The 27858-nt window shown below is 56.0% G+C and overlaps 7 protein-coding genes across 7 annotated transcripts; 5 read left to right on the plus strand and 2 right to left on the minus strand.

Moving 5' to 3' along the window:
- Positions 1–612: 612 nt before the first annotated feature.
- On the minus strand, positions 613–2031 carry B0T15DRAFT_525654 (Metallo-dependent phosphatase-like protein). The gene is made up of 2 exons (XM_062868863.1): positions 2014–2031; positions 613–1949 (listed from the first exon to the last, which is right to left on the minus strand). Exon 2 carries the CDS (start codon positions 1640–1642, stop codon positions 842–844), a length of 801 nt encoding a protein of 266 aa, XP_062724686.1. The 5' UTR covers positions 1643–1949; positions 2014–2031; the 3' UTR covers positions 613–841.
- A 4881-nt stretch (positions 2032–6912) lies between these two features.
- B0T15DRAFT_122350 (uncharacterized protein) lies at positions 6913–9019 on the plus strand. Its single transcript, XM_062861642.1, has one exon. The coding sequence runs from the start codon at positions 7117–7119 to the stop codon at positions 8731–8733; it is 1617 nt and encodes a 538-aa protein (XP_062724687.1). The 5' UTR covers positions 6913–7116; the 3' UTR covers positions 8734–9019.
- A 1053-nt stretch (positions 9020–10072) lies between these two features.
- Positions 10073–11167, plus strand: B0T15DRAFT_391143 (kinase-like domain-containing protein; the record flags this gene model as incomplete). Its single annotated transcript, XM_062864569.1, has 3 exons — positions 10073–10456; positions 10589–11026; positions 11081–11167. 3 exons carry the CDS (start codon positions 10073–10075, stop codon positions 11165–11167), a joined length of 909 nt encoding a protein of 302 aa, XP_062724688.1.
- An 836-nt stretch (positions 11168–12003) lies between these two features.
- Positions 12004–14133, plus strand: B0T15DRAFT_572988 (uncharacterized protein). The gene is made up of 3 exons (XM_062870914.1): positions 12004–12463; positions 12523–13513; positions 13639–14133. Exons 1-3 carry the CDS (start codon positions 12368–12370, stop codon positions 13872–13874), a joined length of 1323 nt encoding a protein of 440 aa, XP_062724689.1. The 5' UTR covers positions 12004–12367; the 3' UTR covers positions 13875–14133.
- Positions 14134–14654: 521 nt separating this feature from the next.
- B0T15DRAFT_509316 (uncharacterized protein) lies at positions 14655–16612 on the plus strand (the record flags this gene model as incomplete). The annotated part of the gene is made up of 3 exons (XM_062867773.1): positions 14655–15076; positions 15142–15464; positions 15684–16612. 3 exons carry the CDS (start codon positions 14655–14657, stop codon positions 16610–16612), a joined length of 1674 nt encoding a protein of 557 aa, XP_062724690.1.
- Positions 16613–21357: 4745 nt separating this feature from the next.
- B0T15DRAFT_122485 (uncharacterized protein) lies at positions 21358–22405 on the minus strand. Its single transcript, XM_062861643.1, has 2 exons — positions 22037–22405; positions 21358–21970 (listed from the first exon to the last, which is right to left on the minus strand). The coding sequence occupies exons 1-2, from the start codon at positions 22290–22292 to the stop codon at positions 21423–21425; spliced, it is 804 nt and encodes a 267-aa protein (XP_062724691.1). The 5' UTR covers positions 22293–22405; the 3' UTR covers positions 21358–21422.
- Positions 22406–24397: 1992 nt separating this feature from the next.
- Positions 24398–25510, plus strand: B0T15DRAFT_509320 (uncharacterized protein; the record flags this gene model as incomplete). The annotated part of the gene is made up of 1 exon (XM_062867774.1): positions 24398–25510. One exon carries the CDS (start codon positions 24398–24400, stop codon positions 25508–25510), a length of 1113 nt encoding a protein of 370 aa, XP_062724692.1.
- Between the last annotated feature and the right edge of the window lie 2348 nt (positions 25511–27858).

Below are 27858 nucleotides of genomic sequence, written 5' to 3' on the forward strand. Positions count from 1 at the left end.
CTGGCCGCCGGGCTGGGTCTTCGGCCCGATGTGTCCCCACTTCGGCAGGTCAGCACAGTCAGGTACTAAGGTAAGAGAAATGACAGGTATGAGTATGCGGAGCCAATCTTCCAGATGGTTAAAGCCCAGTTGAATTGATGGAGGCCAGCCGGCTGGCCATGGTTTAGTGATAGCTCTGGTAACAAACAGATTGAAAAGGTTGATGGTTCCCGTGAATCCCGTCCCTGCTCTGGCTTTCCCGACAGCTGTTTTATACCACACGCCGGTGTAGCTCCTTTCCGACCTAGCAGTAAGACAATTGTCACCAACGAGCTCCCGAGACACCCGAAGTTGCTCTGGAATTCTGACAAGACTCGGTCAATCTTTGTTAACGAGACGTTCAGGGCACCAGGCCGAGGAGCTGGGTAACTACTAAGATGCCCAAGCCGGCCAACGGAACTTGTCTCTGAGCGCCAAGGAGGGAGTCGGGAGTCAACCTTCATCGATTCTGTACTCCCAATACGATAGGCCCCGGTTTCGACTGCCTGTTACTTGAATTCAAGTTCCAGATTTGGGAAAAGGCTCTGCCTGCCCGGGCTGTTTGAGTTGCGGTCCCGCAATCGTGCTGCAAATGACGAAAGCCTTGCCCAGAAATCGGCGTTCTATTACTACTATGGCCTTCGTTGGCCCAGCACCGTATCAAGTAGTAGTAGGTATACCTGTCCTGCAGAGCGACCGGGCAGGTGCTGCCAGTGTCTGTGTGTGCGGATCAGAATGCCAGGCCTGTTTCCAACCTTCCAGTCCAACTCATTCCAGTACGGTACATGCATGTTAAGTGATACTGCAGGCCCCGTCTCCGTTCTCATAACTCAATCGTTTTCTCGCCGTCAAACCCCTCGCTCTGAGCAAAGTAATATCCCCTCTGGTTCGCTACAAGCCTCAGTAGACCAGCGCCATCCTCCCTCTCGACGGTGAAGTCGCAATTGTAATGCGTGTGCCCAAATGCCCATACTTTGACCCTGTCACTCTTGAAGCACTTTTCTCCGGACAAGTCGGTCGAAAAGGCACTTGCGACTGGACTCCGGAAGTGCCTTGGTTCGATGGAGCGGGGGTCTCGAGTCGGCGTCCAGTGCGTGAGAATCACGATTTTGACGTCAGAGTCCTCCAGTTCCGCAACCTGCGTGTTCAACCACTCCAGATCCCGCTTGTGCGCGTCGTTGTGCGTGTCCACGTCCCACCCGCTAGTTTGATAGAAGTCGTTCAGCCCCAAGCTGACACCCCCGCGGCTCTCGGGCGGGACATGGGAGAAGAGACTGCAGCCAAGGATAACGACGTTGGAGCTGGGCAACCGGAAGGCAGTGCGGTCTAGCAAGACGAACTCCCCGAGCGACCCGTCCTTGCGTACGTCCTCTTGAAAAGCGCGGAGGATGCCGAGCGTCTCGGGCCAGTTGGAATGATACGCTTCGTGGTTCCCAGGGACGAAGAGTACGGCTTGGAATTGCCGCAGTTGCCGAGTCAAAAAACCGAGGAAATCGTCTTTGTGTGCGGCAACGTTGCCGATGTCGCCAAGCAAGGCCAGGTGCGGTGCCTTGGGCACAATCTCAAAGGTATCATAGGCCTTTGGGGCCTCTAAGTGAAGGTCCGAGAGTATCTGAACCGCCATGAGAGGACAATGTGGTCGAAGGTTCTGAAGGAGAGTGGACTGTTGATGGTCTGATGTTGCGCGTGGCCTTGTCGTTGACAGTACTAGTATTTACCTCCCGATACGTAAAAGTAGGTAAATGATACCGCCTGTTATCATGCCACATTACCGTCGCGGCAGTGGTAAACTACCTAAAGCCACTTGGGCAGATTCGGTTGTTCATTTCTCAGGCTCTGTAACTTACACTCGTACTCCAGACAAAGCTTCCTCAGATTCTTCCGTTCCATGGGTGTGGTTCATGTAGGGAACCCGCTGCCGGGTCTTGACTCTTGAATCCCTTCGGTTAGCTTGTATCCGTAATGAATTCAACTCCCTCCACTAAGGTACCTTACCTTACACGACACTCCAATTCACTTCGCAGCGTTCGAATTTCAAAACTCACCTGTCCCAAAAGTTCGAGAAGTGACGAGCCAGCCACCTCAGATGAGACCGAGCAGAGATCTGGATTATGCTCTTCTAGTGCCCTCGCCTTGCGTATCTCGCCTCCAGAGAGGAGACTACAAACTCCTACTGCAATGCAACTCGAGCAGGCACGGAGCTATATCCAGCGGTAAACAGCGATCACCTTGGTGTTTCCTCGCTGTGCACCATCATTATCATGTAGAAGATACCGATACGCAAACAACGATGGCGAACTCCTTCCGAGCCCGATATTTCCCACCCACGCGGCGTGCCTCTTTTGTACGACCCCCTTATCTCACGTATGATGACGGGATGAGCACATCATTACAGCAGCACCCCCGGACCCCTGGGACTTGTGCTGCCATGCTCCCCGTCCTGCCGGTTTGCCCTGTCAAGAGACGGGAAGTGCGGTGAGACAGGTCGTTTGTGGTTCAACATAGAGGCGAGATGGTATGGCCGATAATGACTCGTGGAAGGCTCATAAGGTATTGTACATACCTAACACAGTATGACCGCCCAGGACGGAGGTGTGTGGTTGTAGTTTATCTGGCATAAGAGTGCCGGCAGGCAAATGAGTGGCTGCCCCTTAGTGTTGTTAATGCAGAGGCCCGCGTGTTCCAACCAGAGGGCAACTGCGCCTCGAAGATTGATTCCGCCATATCGCGTGCTCTGCGTACTGTTTCTCTCAGTCACGATGTCCTGGGCCGGGAATCGCAAATCCAGGCTGTGTGACCACTCACAACATCCCTGGTTATCAACTGTTCCAAAGTGGCCTCGCGAATCACATTTGAGAAATCTTTGAATCCCCGTGTCACGTATGCCAGGCCGAAACCGACGAGCCAACGGCCGAGCATTCTTTATCTCGCATTACGCGAGCGCCTAGCCATGTCATCTCGCACCGCCGGATATGGACCGACTGACTGCTGGGGGGCTGGTAACCTGTGCCTTTGCGTCACTCGGAGAAGTATGACTACCATTCGAATCAGCAAGATATATGCGAGCCGCACCTAACTTATGGCCCCGAATCCCACGTCACTCTATACACGGGAGCACCCGGTGTGCTAGGCTGCCCTCGGTGACTGAAGTAGGCAGGGGAGCACGTGTACCTGAAGGTGTCCCTCTGCGAGCGCACCGGCTTGGAGCAACAGAGCCAATGTAGAACGCAGATCTCCTGGTACTGCGGCCTGTCTAATGCTTCGGGGATGCTTCTTGGACGGGTCCTGTCAATTCTGGAAAGGTTTCGGGCAACCAAGTCGCGCACCGGTCATGCCTCAGCCCTTTTGGTGTGTACAATAACTACACACTAGGGCAAAGTATAGACGGTTCCGTACCGCTCGGAACGCGCGGGAGTTGCCTTGATAGGTACCGGCGCCAATCGGACCCCTTCCTTTCGGTCTAGGCAAAGTGCCTGAAAGTCGGGCTGGGATGACGTGATTTGGCGCAGGAAGCTGACCTCAGGGGCCGGCGTAAGATAGGGCTGAAGCAATGTCCAGATTGGTACCTGAGCGAGACAATTTCACGACCTAGGATGGAGATAGGTACCTAGGTAGGAAACGTAGCTCTTGTTGCTGGCCTCAAGTTGGGCTCCCTGGGCACACATGCATCCTTTGGCTCTGTGCCGATGTACATATGACACAGTAGGTAGGCGCTTGCCGCGGCTGGTACATGCCTATTGTAAGCAACCGAGCGGCGTCGAGCATCGCCGTGGATAGGTACCTAGACTGCAGACCGGCATTTGACTGCACGTGCATTGCTCAGACACGGTGTAACGCAGATACACGTACACGTGTATGCATGTACTTTATGTACGTACATCCATTATAGACCGCGGCAGCCAGAGCGTCGCGTCCTGGAAGTTCGGTTATCGTTGCTGGCCATCGTTGGATTTCACGAAAACGCCATTGGATCTGGTCTGGTGCGAGCATGTGACGACTCAACGCGATGCCATTTGCCTGCCACTGCCTGCTTGTCGCAACCCCACGACAAGGGTTAGACTTCTATTACCTAATAGGTTCAAGCCACAACGCCCGCCAAGGCGAGGCGGCGGGATGTAGCCGTTCGAGGCTGAATCCAATTTGTCTCCACGTTATTCCCTCCGGTGAGCCGACTCATCATTTAATAAGAATCTTCTGAATCTTGACACAGACCGTGGCAATATCCCTATTTCGAGAGCCACGATCTGCTCACCGAGAACGCCACATCTAGGAAAGAGGAGGTAGTTCGGAAGACTTCCGTTGTGCTAGCGCAAAGATCTTGAGCGCGGGCCTTCCGAGGAAGACACGCTTCACTGAGAACACGGATACGGTAGCCTTATTATGACACCATGAGTATTATGCTGCGTAGCATCTTGATTTCCCGTCCTGTGGTACTCCATAAACGCAGCCCGTCTCCCTTCGTAATGCCTCCCTGTTGAATGTTACGATTGGCCGGTTAGACAGGTTACTCTGCGCTGGTTGATGGCGACCAAAGCCTCGCAAATCACGAAACCGGCAGAGCGCAGCCCCCTTGAGCACGTTATCTGTATGGTCGAAGGCGTGCACGCGGTGATGCGTGCCGTGCAGCGTATCGGCCTCGCAGGGATCACACTTGATTAGCCACGCGACTGGCAATCGACCGTCCCGAAAAACTGCCGGGTCCAACCGCTTTTCTGGGATTGTATCAAGGGCAGCATCCCAAAACAGACAAGTGAGCGAGTCCCTTGCGCACGCCTTATCTTGCAGCTGCTGTCAACGGCAGCACCAGTGCTGTAGAGCTGACGGAAAGGTTGTACATACCTACCGTATGTAATGGATGTATTCCGTGCATACCTCGTTACCGTCCTGCAGTACGACGAAGGAGGCGTTCGGTGAAAGGTGAGGGTGCCGGATCGCGGCCGAATGGGAAGAATTCCATTCTACCAAGTACCTTAGCTACCAAAGAGTCGAGCACTAGGACAAACCATAGAACGCTAACCTTGAATGCATAACTACAGGTAGAGGCTCCGCGATCCATTTGGAGCTTCTAAAACCCTAAACCATGCCTGATATCTCATTTCATCGTTGCCCTTTCCCTGGGGTTGATTTCCCAGCGAGAGAAATGAGTCCAACCATGAAGGTGCTCGCTCAGCGGGCTTGCGCGGGAGGTCGCAGACTCGCAGCCGAGAGACAACTTGAACGGAATCTCTTATCTTTTGGACCCCCACTGACCGATCTGATGATTGTCCATGCTTGCACTCAGGGGTTCCACTCAAGACCCCTGTCCCCATGCGCGGACAGGATGCTCAGGGATTCTGATCCACAGTTCGTTCGAGAGTGGAGAACACAATGTTTGTTGGCCCATTTTGGACTCCCAAGCATGCGGCGGACGGACCCTCCGGGGCAGCGACAGGATGTCTGGCAACAGGCAAAAAGACCTGGAGCAGGCCTGCTCGTCCACAGAGCTCGGCCATGTGCAACGGCAGGGCCGTCTCCTTCGACGTTTGTTTCTGAGAGTGCAACTTCCCAGTTCTGCCGCCCACGCCCGCATGCACCTAATCTCCACGTCCACCCACGCTTTGGGAAAAAAGGCTGTTCAATGTGTGTGCACCGGTTCCCACTCGATCAGCAACGTATTACACACAACATACTACGGTAGAATATCCACCTCGGGCCTCGACCATACCGCCGTCGCCTTCTCTCTCAGTATGCGCAGCAACCGTCGGCCAGGGGCGCTGCGTGCGCGAGTTGCTGTTATGTAGGTAGGTAGGTATGATGCGGCGGGACGGGCTGGCAAGCGATATGGCATGGACAGGACGGCCCGGGCTTGCAGAAGACAATTGTCACCTCACCTGTCGCAATCGCAGCGTCAAAGAGGGCCAAGTACGGCAACATGGATGTCGTGGAGGGGCTCTGTAGTGCCACATAAGATGGAACCTCCCCACATAGGGTCTCGTGCCGCGGAGGCCCCGTACCTCGCTAGCGGTGAAGACCCGCCATTGCCGCGAGCCGGAATGACTGGTACCTTCCAAATCCTCCCCGGGGCAGGCAATTTATCTTGCTCAAATCCTAGCCGCGGCACTATCTCTCGTCGACCTGCCCGCCCTCTCCTCTGTTCTTCCATTACCTCACCAGGCAGCGTGCGGCCTTTCTTCGCTCTTCTTACACTCTCTGCGTCCTATCCCAGCACCACTGGACATGCAAGTCTTCGTCAAGGCCTCTTAGGCATTTTCGCTAACCCGCCTGAGACGCTGCGCACCCATCTCGGCTGGCCGTTATCGGGAGTGTCCGTCTCTCCGCAAACCACTAAACGTTATCTACCGTGTATCCGGACAGACGCTACACCGGGACGCAACCGCCCTGCCACAGTGGGCTCTATCAGACCTGGGGGACACGCACCGCCCCCCTTCTTTATCAGCCATCCAGATTCCTGAGAGCACAGCTGCACCCGCGGTATCAGATACCGCCAGATTTGGGGACGCTGCGCCAGAAACTCGCCGAAAGCGCCCCGTTTCTCCAAGCCAACCCCTGCCTGCCGTCCTGCTCGTTTATCAGCCGGCCGCTCCTCCATCCCTTGAAAACCATTTGCCCTGTTTCGGGCCCTGATCGCATCATCGCAGATTGGCGCCTGATAACCGGTCTATTCCCACCGGCCTCTTGGTAGCACAGCATATCAGCTTGCACAGAGCCGCTAGGGGTATCCTGACGACCGGACTCTTATCTCGCACATAAGGGCCTCCGGGTTCCCTTCCCGCCGCTAGTCTGGAGCCAAAGTGTGTTTGTTCAGCTCTTCCGGAACTGGGGTCAGCCGTCGACGACACGCGACCAACTTCAACTGCTGTTCCATGGATAACCGCCAGCCAGTCGATGCCCTGACTGCCATGTGTGATTTCCGATAGGACTTTGCTGCTGGGTTGTCGCTCCCCTCCTAGTCTCCTTCATCCTATTCCACCTCACGTACTCGGACATCCAAGAGCCGCGACTCGTGTGTGCCTGTCGCCAACCCAGCGTGCGGCTCTCAGCGGTGCCGCAGGACAAGCACCCCTCGCCACCTTGGCGGTAATCTCTCTACTACTCTCGATGTCAGTTCACTCAGCCTCTCCGTCACCGCTGCAGGTGGCAGCCACCGACCTGGCCGACGAAACCAAGATGCCCAAGGGACATTGCCGGTACATCCTGCTGCACCCCGAGATCAAAGGCCTGCGCTGCGCGTGTGCCAGCTTCTCGCTCAACAAGGGCGTACCTGGCGCAACCTGTGATTGTGGCCATCTCGCATGCTTCCACAACATGGAGCCCGACGCCTCGACGGACCAGAAGCTGGAGTTGGAGCTATTGAAGAAGCGGTTGCAACAACTCGAAGACCAACTCTCCAGAGGGCACGAGGACGTCCTGGACAGCGTCGTCAGCAGGCTGAACGAGGTGGAGGACCACCTGGAGAAGAGCAGGGAAGAGTTCAGTGAGCAGATCAAGGGTGCTTACCGGAATGTCAGCATAAGCTGGCGGTCCATAGAACAGGCGGAGCGTAAGAGCCAACAACATGACGTTCAACTCCGACAAATATACGAAAAGCTTCAAAATCACGACGAGAGGCTCGACATGCTGCATGCCGGGCAACTGGAGCTCAGAGATGCCGACCTGAGCCTAGAGGAACGGATCGAGAACCTGACCGAAACCCTCGAAGAAGAGGAGGAACTCCGCCTATCAGCCGCCATCGGTGCCGCGCCCTCACGGAGGAGATCCACGTCCGACACGTCTCGCTCAAACGTCCTGCTGGCCCCTTTAGGGGCAGGGGCCGCCCCAATCGACGCGCGCCGCGGACATCCGCCAGCGGGCGGCCCCACCAACAGCAAGCCAGGACATGGCGACGGCAGCGCCAGCGACGGCGGACAATCGACGCAACGGACGACTCAGCACGGCTCGCTCCCGCGGCCCCGTCTCCCCGCGTCTGCCCAGCCCACGGGCGCATGGACGGTGCACATCTCCCTGCTGCCCCATGCCTATGTGCCCATGCCCTTCGAGCGCAACACGAATGCCTACCAGCGCTGCCTGTCGCGGGGCCTGCACCAGATGGTGGCCGTGCAGGGCCGCGACGCGGCGTCGTTCCGCATGGCGGTGGAGAAAGCCTTCGGCCAGTTTCTCCGCGGCCGCGACTGGATGCCGCTGCAGGCCAAGCTGTGCGACGCCGAGTCCCTCCTGGGCCTGCCCATGCTGCGCCTCCTCGACGAACACCTCCTGCGTGATGTCGACGCGGGGCTGTACGACCACGAGTTCCTGAGACGCCACTGTGCTGTTCTGGATGGCAACGGCGTCATCGACTCGCTGTACATCGCCATGCGGAAGCACACCATCTCGTGGCACACCCTGCGCCGTTCGCCCGTATTCATGGAGGGGCTGGACGAGTGCTGGAAGTATGACCCGCAGTTGGACACGCGGCCGTATGATGGCGACGCGGACGCCATTGACGACGAGGATTGGCCCGCCGCCGGCGATGTCATGGCTGCCGTGCAGACGCCGCGGCCCGCCGCGGGGCTCAAGAGGTCATTGACCGAGATGTCGCGCTCGAACAGCTTCAGCTCGGGAGCCCCGATGTCGGTCACCCCACCTGAGGGCGACGAGACTAGGGTAAAAAGGACGTGTCCCGCGCCGCCGCAGGGGCCGATCGTGGAGATCCGGAGGAGGGATATCAAGACGGCTTGAGAGTCCGTGTTCCGAGATATTTGATTGACTGTGGTCATGTCGCGTTTCCCGATTGCCCTCTTGATCCAGGCAAGAAATGTTCGGGGAACCTGGTAGGGCGGCACGAAATGATAGACTATGCTTACATTGTGCGCGGTTAATGTTATAGACTCGGGCCGACGGGTGATGGGCGTTAAACGGAGATGAGGCGTATATTGGATACAGCGCGGTGTCGGTTCTTGGTTGGATTGGCTTAACCATCAGATCAGGAGGCGTCGTGCCTTCTCATCCATTGTTTATTTCTCCTGTCTGTTACCCCTCTCCGAAATGTTGCATTATTACCTCGATTTACTCTTCGTCCGACGAAGAGGAAAGGCGTCTCACAGGATTTCGGGAAACTTCCGTGGTCCGCGTGGTCCGCGTGGTGGTCCATGAATGCCGATTTCGGGACTTGAGACGAGACAGAAGTCGAGCTGCTGCTGACAGCGGTTCGCCCTGTTGAGAGGGTGCAATTTGATCCAAATAGGCTTCAGTTGTCTGCAATTCCTTGTGCGGGCTCTGCAAACCGGTGGGAACCTGATCGAGCTTCTGCGTTACTTGACTTCGTCCCCCTCCATTGTGCTGGCTGCCTGATGTGATACAGGACGGGGCCTTATGATTGACTTCAGGTTGAGCTGTTTACAGTGATACCCCAAGGCAAGCAATGCTTCTGCGACAATGCCTGGCGTTACCCGCTCGGAACGTGATGCTGCCTTTGCTTTCATTATACCTTATGTACTGTACGTAGTGTGTGCTGTGTAGACTGGAATCTTGTCCCATGGCGGCTCGGATGTTAATCCGCACCCAGCAACTTCACGTTGCGCGGATCAATATTGCGTTCTGAGAGGTGTGAGCTCCAACGCTTCACCGCCAATCACAGCAGAGAGCCGTTCGTTACGGGCTCAGAAGAAGGTGCGTACACACCACACAGTAGTACAGACATCAGATGCAATCCTGCCTCCATTCGTTCAAGCAGTTCGATTGAATGGTTCTGCCAAGGCTTAATTCTCTGGAGGCTCATATAATTCGGAACTTTCGTAACGGAATACGATTGAACAGGCCAGACTGTCTTGATCACTCCGAGTCGTAAAAAAGATCCTGTACTGGTCACGACACAGTACGAATTACCTGAGTGGCACAAGGGTCGGGTCCTCAGCTGGTTCTCTCTGGTTCAGCCCTATGGCGTTGCCCCGGTAATCCTCGGTCACTTTGCATGCAATACAAATACCTGCCGGGAATACGGATACGTACCCCCATAATCGCATTCCGACTGCACACATCGTCAATACCCAGCGCAGCAAATTGGAAGTCAAGCTGCACCATGGAAGCCTCGTTACATCGAACAGCCGTACACCGCAGCTTGCAACGGAAATCCCAAGTCCAACAACAACCACAGCCGCCAGACCAACAGTGGGTTTCTTCCTCGCAGGGCTTGCACCTGGGCCAGTTCGAGATCGGCCGACCCCTCGGCAAGGGCAAGTTCGGGCGTGTCTATCTGGTGCGACATCGGCAGTCCGGCTTCATTTGCGCACTGAAGGTGCTGGACAAAGCACAGATCGCACGGGAGAGGGCAGAGGTGCATGTGCGGCGGGAGATCGAGGTACACAGCAACTTGAGGAGTCCGGGCATCTTGGGGTTTTACAACTGGTTCCATGACGAGAAGCGGATATTCCTTGTGTTGGAGTATGCGGCTGGTGGCGAACTGGTAACTTCCCAACATCCATCTGCCCCCTTGCCCCAAGCTCTATAATGTGATGACTGGAAGAGGGGAATGTCGGGAGTAACAAGGGGGGAAAAGGATAGAAGGAATTGCTGACTCTGGGCTCTGTGAGTGCAGTACAAGCATCTCCGGCGAGCAGGCCGCTTCCCCGAGAAGCGCGCAGCGCGGTACTCGGCGCAGGTCGCCGCGGCGTTGCGATACCTGCACAGCAAGAACGTGATGCATCGCGACATCAAACCCGAGAACATCCTGGTGGGCCTGTACGGAGAACTTAAGCTGGCTGACTTCGGGTACAGCGTCCACGCGCCGAGCAACAGGCGCGACACGCTGTGCGGCACGCTCGACTACCTGCCGCCCGAGATGGTTGCGTCCAAGCGGACCAAGTATTCCCGCGCGGTGGACCAGTGGACACTAGGCGTGCTGACGTACGAGTTCCTAACAGGAGAGGCGCCCTTTGAGGATACTCCTGCTCTGACAACGAGGAGGATCGAAAGGGGGGATTTGAAGCCGCTACCGGCGTCGGTTTCTGCTGAGGCAAAGCACTACGTGCATTCGGTAAGACTGTTTCTTTGGCTGCTATCCGTCACCAGGTTGACAATTCGGTGCTAGCTGCTTGTTCTCAACCCAACGAAAAGGCTGTCATTTGATGATGCACTCGCCCATCCGTGGATTGTAAAACACTGCGGCCCCAGGTGACAACTCGAGGGCGGGGCCGGGGCGAGGGCCGAACAAGAGAGGGATATCCGTACACGTCATAGCCTCCTCCGTTGGAGTTTCGGGCACGGCGTGGGAGGAGAGGGGTTCAATCTGCTAGCGGTTAGGCGTTATCGGTCTCGTGCCGGCTTCAGGGTTTATTATTGCGTTCCTAGGGTTGAAGCTCGATCTCTGAGCGCCCAAGATATCGATTTCGGGCGGCACTTGGAGTTAGGTTGCCCCATGCCGGTGGTCCAGCTTCATATGTGCATGCTGTATGACCGCGTCCCGCATGCAATGGCTCCGGTTGTGGGTTGTGTCAGTTTCGTCAGCTGAATCACACAGTGTACGATACTACCCCGACGACACATCCTGTCATGGGGATGCCTTACATATACCGTGTAGGTATTACCTAGGCCGCATTATTGTGGTCTTCCAACCTCGTTTTATCGGTACAGTTCAACCCTGAATGATTGTTAGCGCGGAACAAGCGACAGAGGCTGAAACACTGGGGCTTTTCTCTGGTTGTTCAAGTCAGGCGCTAACAATCATTCAAGGGTCGAACTGTAACTACCTGAAGGTAGGAATGTGAAGCAACCCGGTCTCCAGACCATATGGACTTCCACAACAAACCGATAATGAATGTTTTGCACTCCTCTCCCTCGCTTTCGTTAATAAGTTAGAATCCCCATCTGCTTTGATACCACTGGCATTAGCATGCAAGGATGATTAGAAAGGGAGCCTTGCTGTAAACTGAATAAACCGACAGTAGCACCCTCTAGTTTTACTGTGTAAAATGGGGTAGTCAGACTGGTCCCTGAGTGGATCCACAACAGCAAGGCATCGGCCGCAAGGCTGATTTCCTTTCGCATGGCCAACTGCATCCATACTGTGGTATGGTAGTAGATGACATAAAAAGCCTACCTCCGTCGGCATCACCTGCCACTCTCTGATTTCGGATCTGACAAGTTGCATCAAAACCATCGCCCCACGCTTTTTAGACAACGCCCCGATCCTACGTGTTTCCACATAGCCAACCATTACCACACCCGACGATTGCCTGCCGTCGCATCCTCACACTACTATTTGAGCTGGCCTTTGCACACTGCGTAATCAGTCGGGCCCGACCAAACCGGAATCGAAAACGCAATCTCAAGTCTTGGCTTACCATACCCTGCCGGCGCGCATCAACAATCCCCAATCATGGATCTAGATATCGAAATGGACGTTGACGACGTCCAGGACCAGACAGTTCCCCGGCTTCAGCAAGCCGACGATATCATCACCGGTGAAGAGCAGGTTCGAATGAGCGAGTGTGGTCCGATTGTGCCCGGCATAAAACGCTAACAAGTGTCTAGGAACCTGGCGAGGTGGAGGAGACACCCATAAGTCAAGAAAACGGCGAGGTTGGAGATCAGGATCTCGTGCCGTACAAAGTACATGTCAGAGGGCTAGATACGTTCAACCCGGATGACGTCAAAACCTATCTCGCGCAGCACTACACCACCAGTCAACTCACTCGGGTCGAGTGGATCGACGACAGTTCCGCCAACTACGTCTTCAAGTCCGAAGGTAGTGCCCAAGAAGCGCTGGTAGCGCTAGCGGCAGTAGAGATCGCAGACGCGACGCAGCTGCCTCCTCTAGAAGAGATCGCTGCGAAGGGTTATGCGCAGAAGCCAGAATGCATACTCCGGGTCCGCTTTGCCGTCGTCGGGGATAAGAAACCTCCCCGTGCTGCTGAGCGGAGCCGATACTATCTACTTCATCCCGAATACGACCCGGAGGAGCGTCGACGGAGGGGTGGATTTAACAGAGGCAAGTACCGTGATCGCGACGATCGGTACCGGAGAGACAGACGAAATGACAGGCGGAGGGATTCCCGTGGGGACGATGATCCGGAACCATTCGATGTCAACCTCTATGACGACACCTCAGCTCCATCGAAACCGACACGGATACGCTCACGGTCAAGACGTCGCTCAGTTTCCAACTCTTCTGACGCTAGAAGGCTGCCTTCGCGTGGTCCGCGGAACCGGGAGAGGGAGCTGTTTCCAGAACGGCTATCCGGAGGCGGGTACAGCTTACGCGATCGATCTGCCTCGCCGGTCAGAGACCGTGACGGTGATGCCGAGATGGGCCTGGACGAGGACGCACGAGCAGCTGCCGTGTTGCGCAGTCGGGAGAAGGGACGGTCGATCAAAGAGCGCCTATCACGGAAGAGCAGCGTCAAAGAGCTCTTCCCGCTGAAAGACAATAAGCCGAAGGAGCTATTCCCGACCAAAGTCAACTCCAGCTCCGTGAGTAAGGCGCAGATGGATCAAATCAGCGACACGACGGTCCTGTCAAGCGGTATGTTAAAGCTTTCAATCACAGGGAGGCTAACGCGCTTGCGTTAGCCTCGCAAACTAGCCAGTCATCTTTCAAGGTCATCCGCCATATTCTTTTTTGAGTTCGATCATTGACACACACTTCAGCAAGTCTTGCAGATCGGATTACACCACGACTCAACACGTCGAGCCCGAGTGGGTTCAGCATACGCGGGATAGCAAGCAAACGCGGAACAGACCAAGGTATTGCCATCAAAGGCATAGGAACCACCGTCAAGGAGTTGTTCCCCGAGAAGTTCGGGAACACCGGCAAGGAGCTTTTTTCAGAGAAGCTTGAGGGCAGGGGCCGGAGGAGACAGCGAGCTGAAGACATGTTCCACTGATTGTACTGGTACAAGTACAACTTTGGCAACATCGTCCAGCATCGCCGACATGGGTTTTGATGGTTTCCCGGGCAGGACGTTGTCGTTTATATAATCTACTGGCACTTCCCTGCGGAAGATGCAACTGGGCAATGGAGGCCCTCACATCTCGTGAAGCTATTTCGGGACGACGTTACAAGGATTACTAGTAATAGGTACTGAGCCATATACTGACAATGGAGACTCTTGCTGAGGCAAACTCGAAGCCTTAGTTGCATTTACTTGCCACGGTTTCCCACCGAAGATCCGTCCACGAGCGCTCCAAAGCAATGAGAAGTAAACCTGCTGCCCTAGGCACCAGGTATACCTCCTCACAGCGATGATCGAGCAATGCGTCACTTGGTCCAGCCTAGTGCACGGAGTCAAGCACCGAGAACAGCTCTGCGCAATGTTAGTGATGGCATGTCAACGATAGGGATCCTGCCAGCTCGAGCGAACGAAGTCGCACCTTCCATCGCAGTTGAATACCATTTAGCTCGTCTGCTTTACCGTCGTTCGCCAGCGGTCCTTTCTTCGCCTTTTGCACCTACACCCGTTCTATACCACCTGATGCTATTTTGAAGGCTTCATTCAAACCTCGCCTTCCCTTCCCCCAACTGCTCCTCAGCATTCCAGGACACCAACGATACCCAACCAACGACTATCGACCAGCCTGCTGCTTCATGAACAGGTGGATTTTATTCCGACCTTACCCACCTCACATAGAGTCAGCCTGTTAACACCAGCCCCTACCAGCCCAGCATGGCTGACAATGCAATCTGGCACCGCGCCTTCGGTCGCTCGCGCAGCAGCACGCCGATGATGCCGGCGGCACAATACAACGACCCAGGTCACAAGTCACCGACGGGCGAATCCCCTCCCCGCCACCGCAAGTCGGCGAGTGCGACCCTCAAGACCGTCTCGAGCTTCCTAAGCCTCAAAGGCGGCATCAGCAAGGGCGGCCGTGTCTCGTCATCGGACCCGGAGCGGATCGATGCACCCGCGGCTCTTGCCATGCTGCCTCTCACTGAGACGCATTACGATCATGACTCTGACAAGAGCGAACGAACACGGACAGAGAGGGGCGCAGAGGGGACGTGGCACAATCCGAATGTCATGCAGATGGCTGAGCTGTTGACCACGGTCATGATGACGGGGGCTGCGAAGGATGGGTTGCCTGTTGTGTAAGTCGGTTTCTACCCTTCTGTTGTTGGTATTGTATTGTACAGCTAACTCTTGTGCTTCACAGCTACAACTCCTGCGTCCTGGCCGTTCTCGAGGCCTTCTACCGCCTCACCCGGCAGCTGCGCGACACCCAAAAAGCACTTATCGAGCTCAAGAACCTCCGGGAGATGGAGCTCGAGCAGTTCCGCAGCATGACAGAGGAATGGATGGAAAAAGGGGAGGCATATGCGGCGGAGATCAAGCGCCTCGAGCTCGCGCTGGCCAAAGAAAGCAAAGACGGCATAGCCTGTGTGGCCCTCATGAGGCACGGAAGCCTCGTAGACCGAGCCGGGAGTAGGAGGTTTCAAGCCAGGTTGAAGCGGATCAGCAGCTCACAAGATGAAGAAGGTATGCTGACACTTCCCTCTTCCCCCGCAATGGTGGCTATGGAAATGCAGGAAATAGGGTTGATTAAGGTGCGACAGGGAGTACTGATGCCGACAAAAAGAGGATGGTGCAGCCTGGAACAGAATCACTTGACCGAGCCGAAGCCACATCTCGACATAGAACGTTTGGTTCGGAAAGCCTTGAATTTCCTCCATTTTTCTCCCCGCTGACCCTAACCAGGGGCGGTCCCTCGAATTCTCGACACCCAAAACGATGTCTTGGTGAGCCGCTTTTTCGAAGAGCGCGACAGACAAGAACAACGAGCGCGCCAACAACAGGGCCGAGTCAGGGCCGCTCCGGTCCTTGTCCATCAACGTGGTGGCCGGGAATCCCGCAATGCGGGCGACGGGTTTCCGAGACGCGGAGAAGACTCTGATCATAGAATGCATCGGAATGCCTCCAGCGGAACTCAGCGGACAGGCGCAACCAGAGGCAGTTGCGCCCAGGCGGATGATACTCCACGGCCCAGAGCGCAGTCGCAGATATCCACAGATAATGAATCTAGCTCGTCAGACTCTGAGACTACTCGTAGCCAGGAGGCGTCGTCGGGCGGGCTTACCCTCAGAACACGGGTAAGACAGGTCGACAAGAAGCTCAGTCAGTGGCCAGCGGGACACGCCGGCAAAGAGGGCCTGCGTCCGGAGGGGGCTGCAGGAAAGGAATACCCGAGGTCTGCCTTGTCCGGCTCTCGACAGGAAGACGAAGTCGCTCACTCCCGCGACGGTGATCTGACCCCAAAGCCGGTGCATAGGCGGCCAAATGTAACGGCGGTCAACCCGGACGACGCCGGGCAAAGGAGCACATCGTCCTGGGAGGGCGGGCAGCTCTCGCTTCCAGAGCCCTCACATCAACAACAGCGCCGGAGAAGGTACTCATTTGAGAAAGGCGATGACGAGGTTTTGCCTGTTTCTCCTGCCTGGAAGCCAGACGCCCATTCCCAGCTCGGGCCTCCTACTTCGGCGCATTCGGCAGGTCATCGCGAGACTACGCCATCGTCGGAGGTTAGCCGCGGCTCAATCAGGTCTTCTGCCTCCACTGGCACTGTCAAATGGACTGGCGACGACAACGCTGAGGCCAGAGGAGGGCTGCGGCAGGGGAAGCAGGATTGATGGGAGGGAAACAGGTGATGTCGTGTAAGTGGGCTTTCCATGGAGAATGTCAATAGCTCGTGTATGCGGTAGCAGAATGACAAGTTTTTGAGTTGAGTCCCGCTCCTTTTCCCCTTTCGTGACTCGATGGTCCACTACTGTCCGAGATGCCAGCGGCGACGGCTTATGTGCCCAGATAATATACGACAGGAAGTTGATGTACAGCTTTGTTCTCTCCCGATCAGTGTTCTGCTGCCTTCCGTGACCAGGCCGTCAGACTGTGCCTGTTGTAGATGAATTTCTGATGCCAAAGGACTCGGAGTCGATATGGTGGCATGTTCTACCGATGCGTTGTCGTGCCTTGACTTGTCTAGTCGAGAAGAAGAAGGGGACTTGATCTCGGCTGTTGCTTGCTATGGTTTTCATAGTTGCTTCCGGCGAGTGATTAGCATGACAGTCCTCGGTTGATGCACGGAGCTCCGTAGGCGGCGGAGCACGGTGGTGGAAAGACTCCTGATGTCGGGGGGTTGGGAAGCTGCTTACACCAGTCGATGCTCTCACTTGATCTCAGCATCCAAACGGCGATATAAGTCGGTGAATGGGTGCCACATCGTCCCTGGGTACGTGGCCACTGCTCGACACGGCAAAGGTTGAGCAACTGGGAAAAGGGCACTGCGATGTCTCCTCTGGTTAAAACGCAGATGGGTGTTTGCTCAGGGTTTTCCATGGGAGGCGTGGTAAGTGTGTGAGTTCGCTACATGCTTAACTACCTACCTTACCTACACGACAAGAACCAAACCTTCAAGTGCACCCTCTCTTCTCATGATGAGTTTCCCAGGCTGTTCCCACGAGCTACCGCATCAGGGGAGGCAGGCAGAACCAGCATGCGTGGCATTCCCTCAGACAGCTTCACCCTTGGGTCACTCCCAGGCCATTCTTGGCGTTGCTCTTCCCTTCTGCCATTGACCATAGGTGACAAACTGGCCGTTTGCGCGGGATCCCGTGAGCCAGTAAAGCCTTCGTCCATTGCCGCCAGCTCAGGGGCAAGTGTGGAATGCAGATGGTCCATGGCTTAGGGCCCCTTCCAGTCGTCAACCGTACGGGATGGCAAAGAGAGGGAGCATGGCCCCATCGTCCCTGGCAAGCCAGTCGATGTCCAAACCGGCACCACCTCCTTCCTGGTAAACCATCGGTCTCCAGGAGAACTTTCATGCAAGTGAGTGGTCGCCGGCCGGGCTATCCTGCTACTCCAGCCTATGTTGTTATGTTTGCTGCTGCAATCCTACCCATCTACGAAGTACGCCTACCGCTTCCGCCCCGGCCCAGCTGAAGCGCAATGTCTTCCTGCCCAACCATAATCGGCGGCTGATACCCAGGCATGAGCGTCCTCGTCACATCCCGGGGGGCCCGACGCTCGAATGTTGCGGCGTGTGGTATGACAATGTTGATAGATGACAGTTGACATATAGTTTGTCAGCAAGCATTACCAGCAACAGCAACGGGATCAGGAATCCGATAGCGGGCGAACGGCAGCGTTCCCCCTCCCCCTACACGCCCCCCTCTTCCCTCCCGTACCGTCTGTAGGATAGAACGGGGAAAGAAGCTGGATGGTCAAGGAACGAGATGCTTTCCCGCGGATAGAGCCTTGCCACCGGATGACTGTCCGTCTTTCCCCGGCAGCCTCGCGACGCGGGGGGAGGGGAGGGGGAAGGGGGAGATACGTACGGCACAGCGAGCCAAGTCCAGCAGACGCGCATATCAAACCACACACAAAACTCTCATAGCCGGCACATCGCAACAACACTGTTGCCGCCCGTCTCACCCAGATGCCACCACATCGGAAAAAGCAACCAAGGGGCACACGCAGAGTAGCATACGAAGCTGAGACACGGCAGCGTTTTGGCGTCGATGGCTGCCGGTGCGGGAGTTGTGTGATCCCCGGTTGGCCAGAAGGAGGAGAGAAAAAGGGCGGGGGGTTTGTGTAAGTGAGACATACAGACATGCCATCGCGGCAGACGTCTCCAAGGAGGGCTCTCGGCGGTGGATTCAACGTTGATCCAAGTACAGTACAGTACAATGCCGTTCTGGTGTTCTGTCCTCCTCGAGCGGGGATCCGATCGATCCTGGAAGCCCCGTGTCCTTGCCCGTTGGGGGAAACGTCCACTAGCCGCCCTCGACTAACCCAGACAACGCGACGGTTTTATGGTGATGGGTGCCCCCATACACGTCGATCTATGGATATGGCGACGAGGTCTCCCCCTGCTGATCTTTGGTAGTTCAGCAGACTCCCCCGCCCCGGGGATGCACTCCTCTCTCTTGCTCCTTCACAGCAAGATTCGCAAGGCAGCTAATAAGTCAGGGGAAGGCGGGCGACCCGGGGGGGGGGGGGGGGGGGGGGGGGGGAGGGGACAATGCGCCCTCTCTCCCAGCTCGCCATTGCTAGTCCACTGACGAACCTCAGCTCAGCCAAACAACCGATGTCAGAGTCGTTGGACGGGAACTGTCCCATCCCCTTCCTCAAGCCTTCTTCTCACGTCTTCCCCTGTGGTTTCGTCCATTGGACGAAGTGGGTATGCCTGCATCTATCTACTTCCCAATGTCTCACCCACCGCACAACGGGGCCTTGCCCCTCCAACACAATCAGTTCGCCATTGCGGGACCGTGGCACAGTCGCGCGGTTCCAGCGGAGGACAAAAGCCCCAGTGCGGACGAAGCTAAGGACGTCACAACGATGAATGGCCAGCCACTTGGGGAAGAAGACGAGAGACATGCAGGAGGCCAGCAAGGGGGACGACCTTGGATACATGCCCTCTTTGGAGGACAAGCTGAGATCAAGGAAGCAAAGCGGAGTTGCGATAAGTAGCTCGCTGAATCTGGGAATGTCACGCTGACCGCTCCGGGCGGGCCCGTTCCCCTTTCGTGCTGCGGTTCGACAAGTCATCTCAACAAGGCACTGGAAAATAGCCTTGCTGGGCATCATCGTCTCTCTCTCTCTCCTCTTCTCTTACCAGAACATGGCTGTAAACTTGCAAATAGTAGACGATATGACGGCGTACCCCCCGTGGGCCCCTTTTGGTTCACACCGCATGGGCCACGTCAGAGTTCAGCCGGGTCGACGGTCGTAAGGCCACGAATAGGTAGTTACCACAACCCGCCCGAGCTGGCATACATAGTTAGACCCCAGCGGTCGAGGAGGCTTACCAAAAGGTTGGCGTCGTGCCGTGTGATGGGCAAATCGCAATTCTGCCGCGCCTGTTTGAGGAAACTGCTCCAGGACCATAGGCAGCTGAGGTCGCCGAGGAGACATGGGTCAACAAGCACGCTGGCTGCCCGCCGCATCCACCAGAGTCAGCCGCGCCGAGAGAGGTCGGATTTTCCTCCACCTCCCTTCATCAGCCTCCTCTCGGTGTACGATACCGAGGTTGGTACGTGGGAATGAATCCACCGACCGTAGATGAAAGACGACATTTTCCCCTCCGGTATCTGAGCGCTGAAGCTGGCGGTGAGACCTGGACGACTGTATACAGTACTACAGTACTGATGAGCCAGAGCTCGAGAGAAAGCGCCCTCTCTGCCAATGAGAAAAGAAGGCGGCCGCCCGTTCCACACATTCAACGGCCACGATCTCGGAGCGCCAACAGCAAGCCGATCGGGCAAGGTGATAGATCGGCCGCGGGGGGCGTGCCCGGAGTTACACCATGCGTGTATCATCATCCAGACCACATACGTACAGTACTGGTACAGTAAACAGACGGGGAAACGGCGGGTAAAGCTGCTGGCATGTCGGCCTCGCGGGTTTCGGCGGCGCGGGAATTTTCCTGTTGCAGCTGCATGCTCTTCTCCAGGTGGCATCTGGGTTTGAGCTGGACAGGGGTCCGTGGTGTTAGGTATGGATCCAATCGAGTGGTCGGAACGGTGGGCAACTTTTTGTTGCGTGTGTGTGTGTGTGTGTGTGTGTGTGTGTGTGTGTGTGAAGAAGTGGCATTGGCGCTTGCATCGGCCAGTTTGTGGCTTCCTCAAAAGTGGACAACCCAGCTGATCACCACCAGAAAGGAGCGATCCATCATATTTGATGAATGGCTCGTTTCGACGACCAATATGGTTTTGAGCCGGGTGTTATCCCTATCTCCAGACGGGACGATGAGATCAGAGATCGAATGCCGGGGTTTCTATTTTGAGCATAGATCGATATTGGGCATGTCAATCCCATGGAATTTTGCTTCGGGGGAATTTTACCAGTTTACCTAAGGCAGTGTACACTAGGTACGTACAGTACTGGGTACGTATTGCGTATCACTCACCCATTCTCACATTACCTACGCAGATCCCGCTCCCGCGCAGCTGGAAAGGGCGGCGAGGGTCGCATCGCGTCGTTCTTTTTGCTGCAGCTCACCAAAGGGGGGTTGCATCAACTGTCTGGGAGGATCGGCAGAAAAAAGGCATCCTTCCAGAGCTTCAGGGCATCCCGTTTGGGGCTCTGGGGCCGTCGAGGAAGCAGCTGAACAATTCGCTAGATTTCGCCAGGAACGGTTAACGACTCGCCCTGGATACTTTTAACAAACCTGCATGGGCCCCGGCCAACGGATGGTCAGCGCCACTGGACGATCTGACTTGTCTGATTGGATCCCCTCGGCCCGGTGCTCGTGCGACCAGGGCCTTTTGCGTCAACGCTAACGGCTGACCCCCAGTCCAGGTCGCCGATTCGGGCTTTAAAAAAGCACATGTGGTGCCCGAGCCGTTGGCATGCCGCATGACAAGTGTTTTTTGCAAGACATGCCTCTCAACGTCTCCCCAACGGTACCTCAGAGCGCCGGGTGAAACCCGGCTACCATCAACGGCTCGTGCAAAGTCTATCGTTAGCTAGGTGAGGCTTGTGTAGGCTACGGTGATAGGCGGTCGATGGTGGATCAGGTCCAAACGCATGCAGAGCACCCAATCGCTCCTGGAATCTCTCACTGGATGATCCGCGCGCCGTTTCCCGATCTGGCTTTGGAGCCGCCTGGCAATGTTGACACCGGGACGAGGGACGAAGACGTGTGGGCCGGCTATTCGCTGCACGTTTTCGAGCGTCGCTGGTGCCCCCATGTCGGGTATTGAGATCAACTATGGGCATGGGGAAGCGGCGGCGACGGTGCGAAGCAGGTACACAAGACCGCGGATAAGTGTGCTGCTGAAGCTGTGGGCCATGTTGAGGATCGTTGGATCTACAGTCCAACTGCGGTAGTGTAGACTGGTAGCAGCGGCCAAAAAGGGTAAGCATGGAACATGGGGATTCCAAACCCAGGTAGCAGAGGATCCAGGGAACCAGATGACCGCCATGGAGGATCAGCGTCCCAAACGGTAATCCAAGGAGACGCGAGTTAACCAGAACCTCAATGCCTTCAGCAAGGAAACAGCGCGACTCATCAGTCAGTGCACTCTCACGTTATGTACGTACATACATACAATACGAGGTATTGGGCAGTAGTGTGGTGTCTCCAGCAAGCTGCCCCAGCCAGGAAGGAGCGGTCGTTGAAGTGAGACATTTCGGCAGGTTTCGCCCGGCGGCACGAGGAGGAAAGACGCCCTGCTCTCCACCGCAATTGATGAGACCGTCCGCGAACTCGGAGAAAACTATAGTGTATGTATACACACTGCCATCGGTAACGGCCGCCTTTGCCGAAAACATCTTGCTAGCGTTGAGAGGTGTCGCCCAATTCATCGGTGACCGTTGGGGCAACGCTTACCTACTAGTACTCTACAGTTGACTTTTAAAACTACTAGTCTGTAGCCTGATGATATTGTGAGGCGACCCCCAATCCCCAAACGGTCCTTGGATCAAGCACCAACCGCATCATTACCTAACGTTATCTTGTTACTTCAGAACCGATCTTCTATTCGAATTTGGGGTGTCGAGGCTGCGGGCTGGGGTCGTGGAAACCAACAGCTCAACCACGAGCGCGCAGTCGGGAGCATGCCGCGGCTGCTGTCCACCTCCGTCTGACTGCGTGATGTAACCTCATATGTAAGGATAGGTCCTCGTTGTCCTCGGGTTGGAGGCTCAATGCACCGCACAGTCGCAGAACCTCGCCGCCCGCACACGGAACAGAGCCGCTCTGGGCAGAGGTATCCTGGAAGAACCCGTTGTTCGACGTACCCCGGAACATGCACTTTTTAGTCGGCTGTGGATCCCAAGTGGATGGGCCCACTTGAAGCCACCGGCAAGGGTAAGCATGGACCGGCTCGCTGGGCCCCTGATGAACCCCATTGTTCATGGAGGGAGACCGACGAAAAAATCCCATCCAGCTTCAGATCTCGAAAGCGCCCGGCTCGCCGATTTCGCTTTCACCACAAAGTCACAGAGCAGTGTAGACGATCTCGTGCATCGGGAGATCCACGAGTTGGGTCAATACATTCGCAGGTTCAAACCTGCACAACGTGGAGGGTTTATTGACTCTCCGCCGACCGGCGGACAGTGTATCACAAACGTCTGAGCTGGGCTCATCTGACCGGGAGCTAATCAACGATATGCGAGGGAAGATCCGCGGGGGTGACCGCCAGGCCGGTACGCGATTGATGAGGAAGATGCGACCCGACAGCGTGTTTTCGCTTGTCGTTGCCATCTCTGTGGTTGCTCCAAGCAAGGTTGAAACAGCTACCCCCGGGCTTAACGTACGTCTTAAGACATGGGTGCGAACATCAGAACATCAGCTCGAGGCCGACGACGACATGGTCCCTGAAAGTGCCGTACAGTAGCGAGTAGTTACTCTGCGTGCCGTCTTTCATGCGATGCTCGGCCTCGCATAGGTACGAAAGTGTTTCAGCGCTGCTGACGTCTACCATACTATAGTGTCGGCTGGATTGTTTACTTCCCTTATTAAGTCATGGTCATCAATCCGGATGGTAAGGTCCAAACCGCCCAGACTGGTATGAGTACGGATTACGGATTCCGGAGTATCTAATTGTGGTTTCACAGTGGCAGCGGAAGGGCGCCAGAACAACAACCTCAGTACTACTGCAGGTAGCCTCGCGCAGCCTGTCCAAGATACCTACCTACTTTCCGTACTCGTCCGACTCGCTTTGGCCAGCGATCGACCTCCCATGGCTGTTGATCCATTTAGTTGTTGGCCGCCTATTCCCAGCATGCTGATTCAAAGTTTGGGCTTTTCACAGTCACAGCCATGGGCCGCCGTTACTCATAGTGTCGAGATGGCCACGAAAATGTGCCGTCCGTCTTGTGCTCCATCTCATCCGCCTGTGCAAGCAAAGGCCCAATTCGGCACGCGTGATGCTGTTCACCAAAGTATAGGTCAAGGGCAATGCGTTTGTACGTGTCGTATGTAGGTATGTACCGTCGGGACGCTAAGATTACGAGCAATCCAGGGGGGGCGTTGCTTGGCGGGACTTGGGCTGGGTCCCAGCACTCAGGCCGGCCCACAGATGCCCACTGATGAAGAAGGCTAGTGTACCAAGGCAGGAGGACATGGCCCCTGGCTAACGTTAACCTGACGCCCCTGATGGGCTGAGACACCCCTTGGGCGCACACCCCAGCAGCCGATCGTCTGTATTGTGACTGTACACTATCTCCCCACGCCGCGCAGAATTCCTATCTGGATTACTCGGTATTAATATTAGCCTTTCCCCGCGGCCCTTCACCCTTCACCCTGGTCTGTCCCGTCAACTTCATCACCTTCACCGCGGGCCACACAAGCATCCCACCAGCTTCATCAAAGACGTCGGCCTAACTCGACGGTGGCCTTGATTCACCACAGTAGGCCTCTCAGCCCGATGGTGCCGTGCGCAGCAGACCACACAGCAACAACAGCCATGTCCTCAGAGCAGGCCCTCAACAAGAAGGGGTGGGAGGAAGAGGAGGACGTCCGCCTTCTGGAACTCCACGCATCTTTTGGCCCGAATTGGACACACATCGCAAGGGGCATGGGCACAAAATCGGCCAAGCAATGCCGGGAGAGGTACACCCAGCAGCTGCGGCCGGGGCTCAACCGCTCTCCCATCTCGGAGGACGAGGGCCGGCGGATCATGGAGATGGTCCAGGAGTCGGGCCAGCGGTGGGCGCAGATCGCCAGGGCGCTCGGCACCAACCGCAGCGACAACCAGGTGAAGAACTGGTGGAACGGCGCCAAGCGGAAGGAGACGTCCAAGAGACAAGACGCAGCCCAGAAGCAGAGCCAGCGGCACCCCCTGGACCACTCCCCATCCCCAGCATTCGCCGGCCTCCCCGAGCGGCGAGGCATCCTCCCCCCGGTCCCCCTCGATCTTCCCTTCGCGCATGACAGCCTCAGCGTCAGCCTCGAGGCGCGGTCTCGGTCCTCATCCGCTCGTTCTTACGACTCGGAGCGGCCACCTTCGCTCGTGTCCGATACCGGGTCATCCTGGAGCATCTCACAGCCGGCATCCGCATCAGGGTCCCCGACGTCCTCCCTAGCTCGCCCGCTTCTGTCTTTCCAGCATCCGGACGCCTACGCTAGCTGCCGCATGCCCGGCCAAGGCTCTGAGCCGGGTCGCTGGCCCTCCACGGTCCCACAGCCGAGTGTTTACTACGCCAGCACAACTCCCACCCCGCCACTCGGCCCCATGTACTCAGCCGCCGCGACTTTCCCTCCCGACCGCCCCGTTGCCTTACCGCCACTCCAATTACCCCCGGCCCATTCGGACAGTGGCTACTTTGAAGCCCACAACAACAACAGCAAGCCGGGCTGCTTCGGGCCAGTTCGCCGTTCTTCCGAGGTCTTGCAGCCCGGGGGCCTCTCGCCCCAGAGTCCCTACGCCAGGACCGCACCAACCACTCCCACCGTCCGCGCTACATCCTCTCGTTGGGAGCCATACCCGACACGCCGGCCCAGCGCCACAGCATCATACCAGCCACAGCTGGACAACGGGATGAGTGCTAAAGGCTCGCTTTCTTTCCTGCTTAATTGAGGATGGAATGGCTCTCGCTACGGTCTACCTGCAGATGGTATCAGAATTTCCTTGGAAGGTTCATTAACAGCGGTATACTGGTGTGCATTCTTCTGGTGTTCTCGGCTGGCATGGGCGGATACCTGGGAGCAGTTTATTATTATATAACAAGCGGGCGGCGTTTTGGTTAGGCCTTGCTACTGAACTTGGATACCCCTTTTCCTCTTCCGTTCTCTTCTGTTCCTTTTCCTTTTCTTTTCTCTCTCTTCCTTTTGGTCTCCACACGGTTGTTTCTCTTTCCTCGTTATACCACCTACAAAAACCTTTCCTTTGTGCGTCATGCGTGACGAATTCCTCCTAGGTAGGCCCGCAGCATCTGGAGCAAGCGGGCAGCAACGCGAAAACCAAGGAAATCTCGGCTTATTGGGCATGGTTATGTATGTAATAGGTCAAGCCTGGATGGTCTCAGTTTGGCCATTCTGGGATGTCGCCGTACAATTTACGGCCGAAAACTCGTTGTGAGAGAAATCAACAATCGAAGTCATCACGACCTTGTCTTCCGGCCCTTCTTTGCGGCCGCCTACGCTACCTACTCTGCCTGAGCCTGTCGAGACGAGCGTTTTCGTCGGCAGTAACACATAGATCGCACTGCTCATCTGGTAGTATATTCGCTCGGCACACAGCGTTAGAGCCAAACTAGCGAGCGGATTGGGTTTCTGTAGACTCGCACTGCAGATTGGCTCGCCAACCCCAACTCCCGTCCCCCTGCCTTTGCTTCCCATGGAGCCAGGGAAAAGGTGAGACCCCTAAGTGGATCGAACTATGGAAACAGAAATTAAGCTTGCCCGTTGGCGCCGGATCATGCAACTCCTTGAGACGGACGTGCTCCGGCGCTTGGACCGGCGGCCAAGGATCATCCATCTCAACAGCGCAGTCTCACGAGGATACGATACTAGCGATACAAGTAGTCTACGCACAGGAACTCTCTTCTGTATGGTAATGCACAGTATCCGGCGACTGCTGGTTAATAGCTATCCATCACCGAGTTGGGATGTTCTAGCCCCTACTCCTAGTAGTAACTTGCACAGTAAATCCAACTTTTCAGGACTAGTAGTCGGTGGTAAGTGTATGGGATATGCAGGCATCCGCTGGCTCCCCATAAGCGCGGCATCAGAGCATCCGTCTGGCGGGCGCCCGGGAAGTACAAACCATTTTTTACACTGCTTTCTACCAATGTAACGTCGGCACGTCAGGTCGGCGACCTCGCGATTCAATAGCCGTGTCTGTCCAACCTGAGGGCGCAGATCTCACGATTGCGACGGCACGCTCTGCTACACCAGGTGCGACACTGCTCTTGGCCCATTTACCGGCAGAGCGTAAGAATGCGGAGGGCTGGCGGGGTCTTCAAAAGGGACTCCGACCAATGTTCACCTTTGGAATCAAATTGTTAAGCTTGGATCCTACCTCGACGAGTGCGGAATCTTGCGCCGATCGTTCTTCCCCTAACGTTAATGGTGAATCTTGGGTCGCCCTCAAAAAATACAGTGTGATGATCGGCATCCCCCAGCCGATCGACAACATTAAAACTTATTGCATCAGCATCCTAGGAATCGCACCGGTCAAGCCAGGTATTGCACCAGATTTTGTCATGCGGCAAGTTCCGCGCCGTACCTCATCATCTCCGCGGGCTAAAACTCGGCTTTCACATTGTGGTCCACGGCTCACCGAAAACTGGTTGATACCGAAGGTCGTAGAATAGGTACTAGTAATCGTCAAGCAGAACTTATTTAATGGTTGCTTGCTCACTCAACATTCGAGTCCTTATGGCATATTGGCCATGGTGCGTAGGTAGCTAACTGTAGTAGGCACATACATGCAAAGGAGGTAAGCATGTGCCGTACTAGTACTGTACATACGGTAGGTAGGTACCTACATACATTCACGAGCGTCCCACGACAGCTGAACGCACCCCCAACAGAAACCGGCAAGACAGTCGTAGTACAGAGTAGCGCACTAGTAGTGCAAGTACTTCGCGATCTTCATCATAGGATTACCGACTCTTTACCCGGCAGCCAACCGTTGGTTGATATACGAATATAACATTAAGGAAATCTGCTTCCCTGGGTCATATCAGCCATCAACATCCCCGTCGCCATGTGCTCCCCTGAGACCAACGGTAGACCCACTGTTTGGCCTCCCTCTTGCTTCAACCCCACCTCGGCATGCCGTTTTCTTCAATAGCGCCGCGATAGTGCGTCCCGGGCCGGGGTTCGACCCAGCGCATGGACGGTTACGGTAAGACCGTTGACCGATCCAGGCCCTGTCAGTTCCGTTCCTGACCCACCCACACTTTTTTGCATATCGAGTTC

Source organism: Chaetomium strumarium, assembly GCF_033439665.1.
Source record: "Chaetomium strumarium strain CBS 333.67 chromosome Unknown B0T15scaffold_2, whole genome shotgun sequence".
NCBI classification, from domain to species: Eukaryota; Fungi; Ascomycota; class Sordariomycetes; order Sordariales; family Chaetomiaceae; genus Chaetomium; species Chaetomium strumarium.

Excerpts from the sequence above, each read along its gene's own strand:
- B0T15DRAFT_525654 (XM_062868863.1), bottom strand. The coding sequence starts at position 1,642 with ATGGCGGTTCAGATACTCTCGGACCTTCACTTAGAGGCCCCAAAGGCC.
- B0T15DRAFT_122350 (XM_062861642.1), top strand. The coding sequence starts at position 7,117 with ATGTCAGTTCACTCAGCCTCTCCGTCACCGCTGCAGGTGGCAGCCACC.
- B0T15DRAFT_572988 (XM_062870914.1), top strand. The coding sequence starts at position 12,368 with ATGGATCTAGATATCGAAATGGACGTTGACGACGTCCAGGACCAGACA. Across the intron at positions 12,464-12,522 it reads TCATCACCGGTGAAGAGCAG|GAACCTGGCGAGGTGGAGGA; the intron begins GTTCGAATGAGC and ends ACAAGTGTCTAG. Across the intron at positions 13,514-13,638 it reads CACGACGGTCCTGTCAAGCG|CAAGTCTTGCAGATCGGATT; the intron begins GTATGTTAAAGC and ends CACACACTTCAG.
- B0T15DRAFT_122485 (XM_062861643.1), bottom strand. The coding sequence starts at position 22,292 with ATGAATTGGGCGACACCTCTCAACGCTAGCAAGATGTTTTCGGCAAAG. Across the intron at positions 21,971-22,036 it reads ACTGCCCAATACCTCGTATT|GCATTGAGGTTCTGGTTAAC; the intron begins GTATGTATGTAC and ends TCCTTGCTGAAG.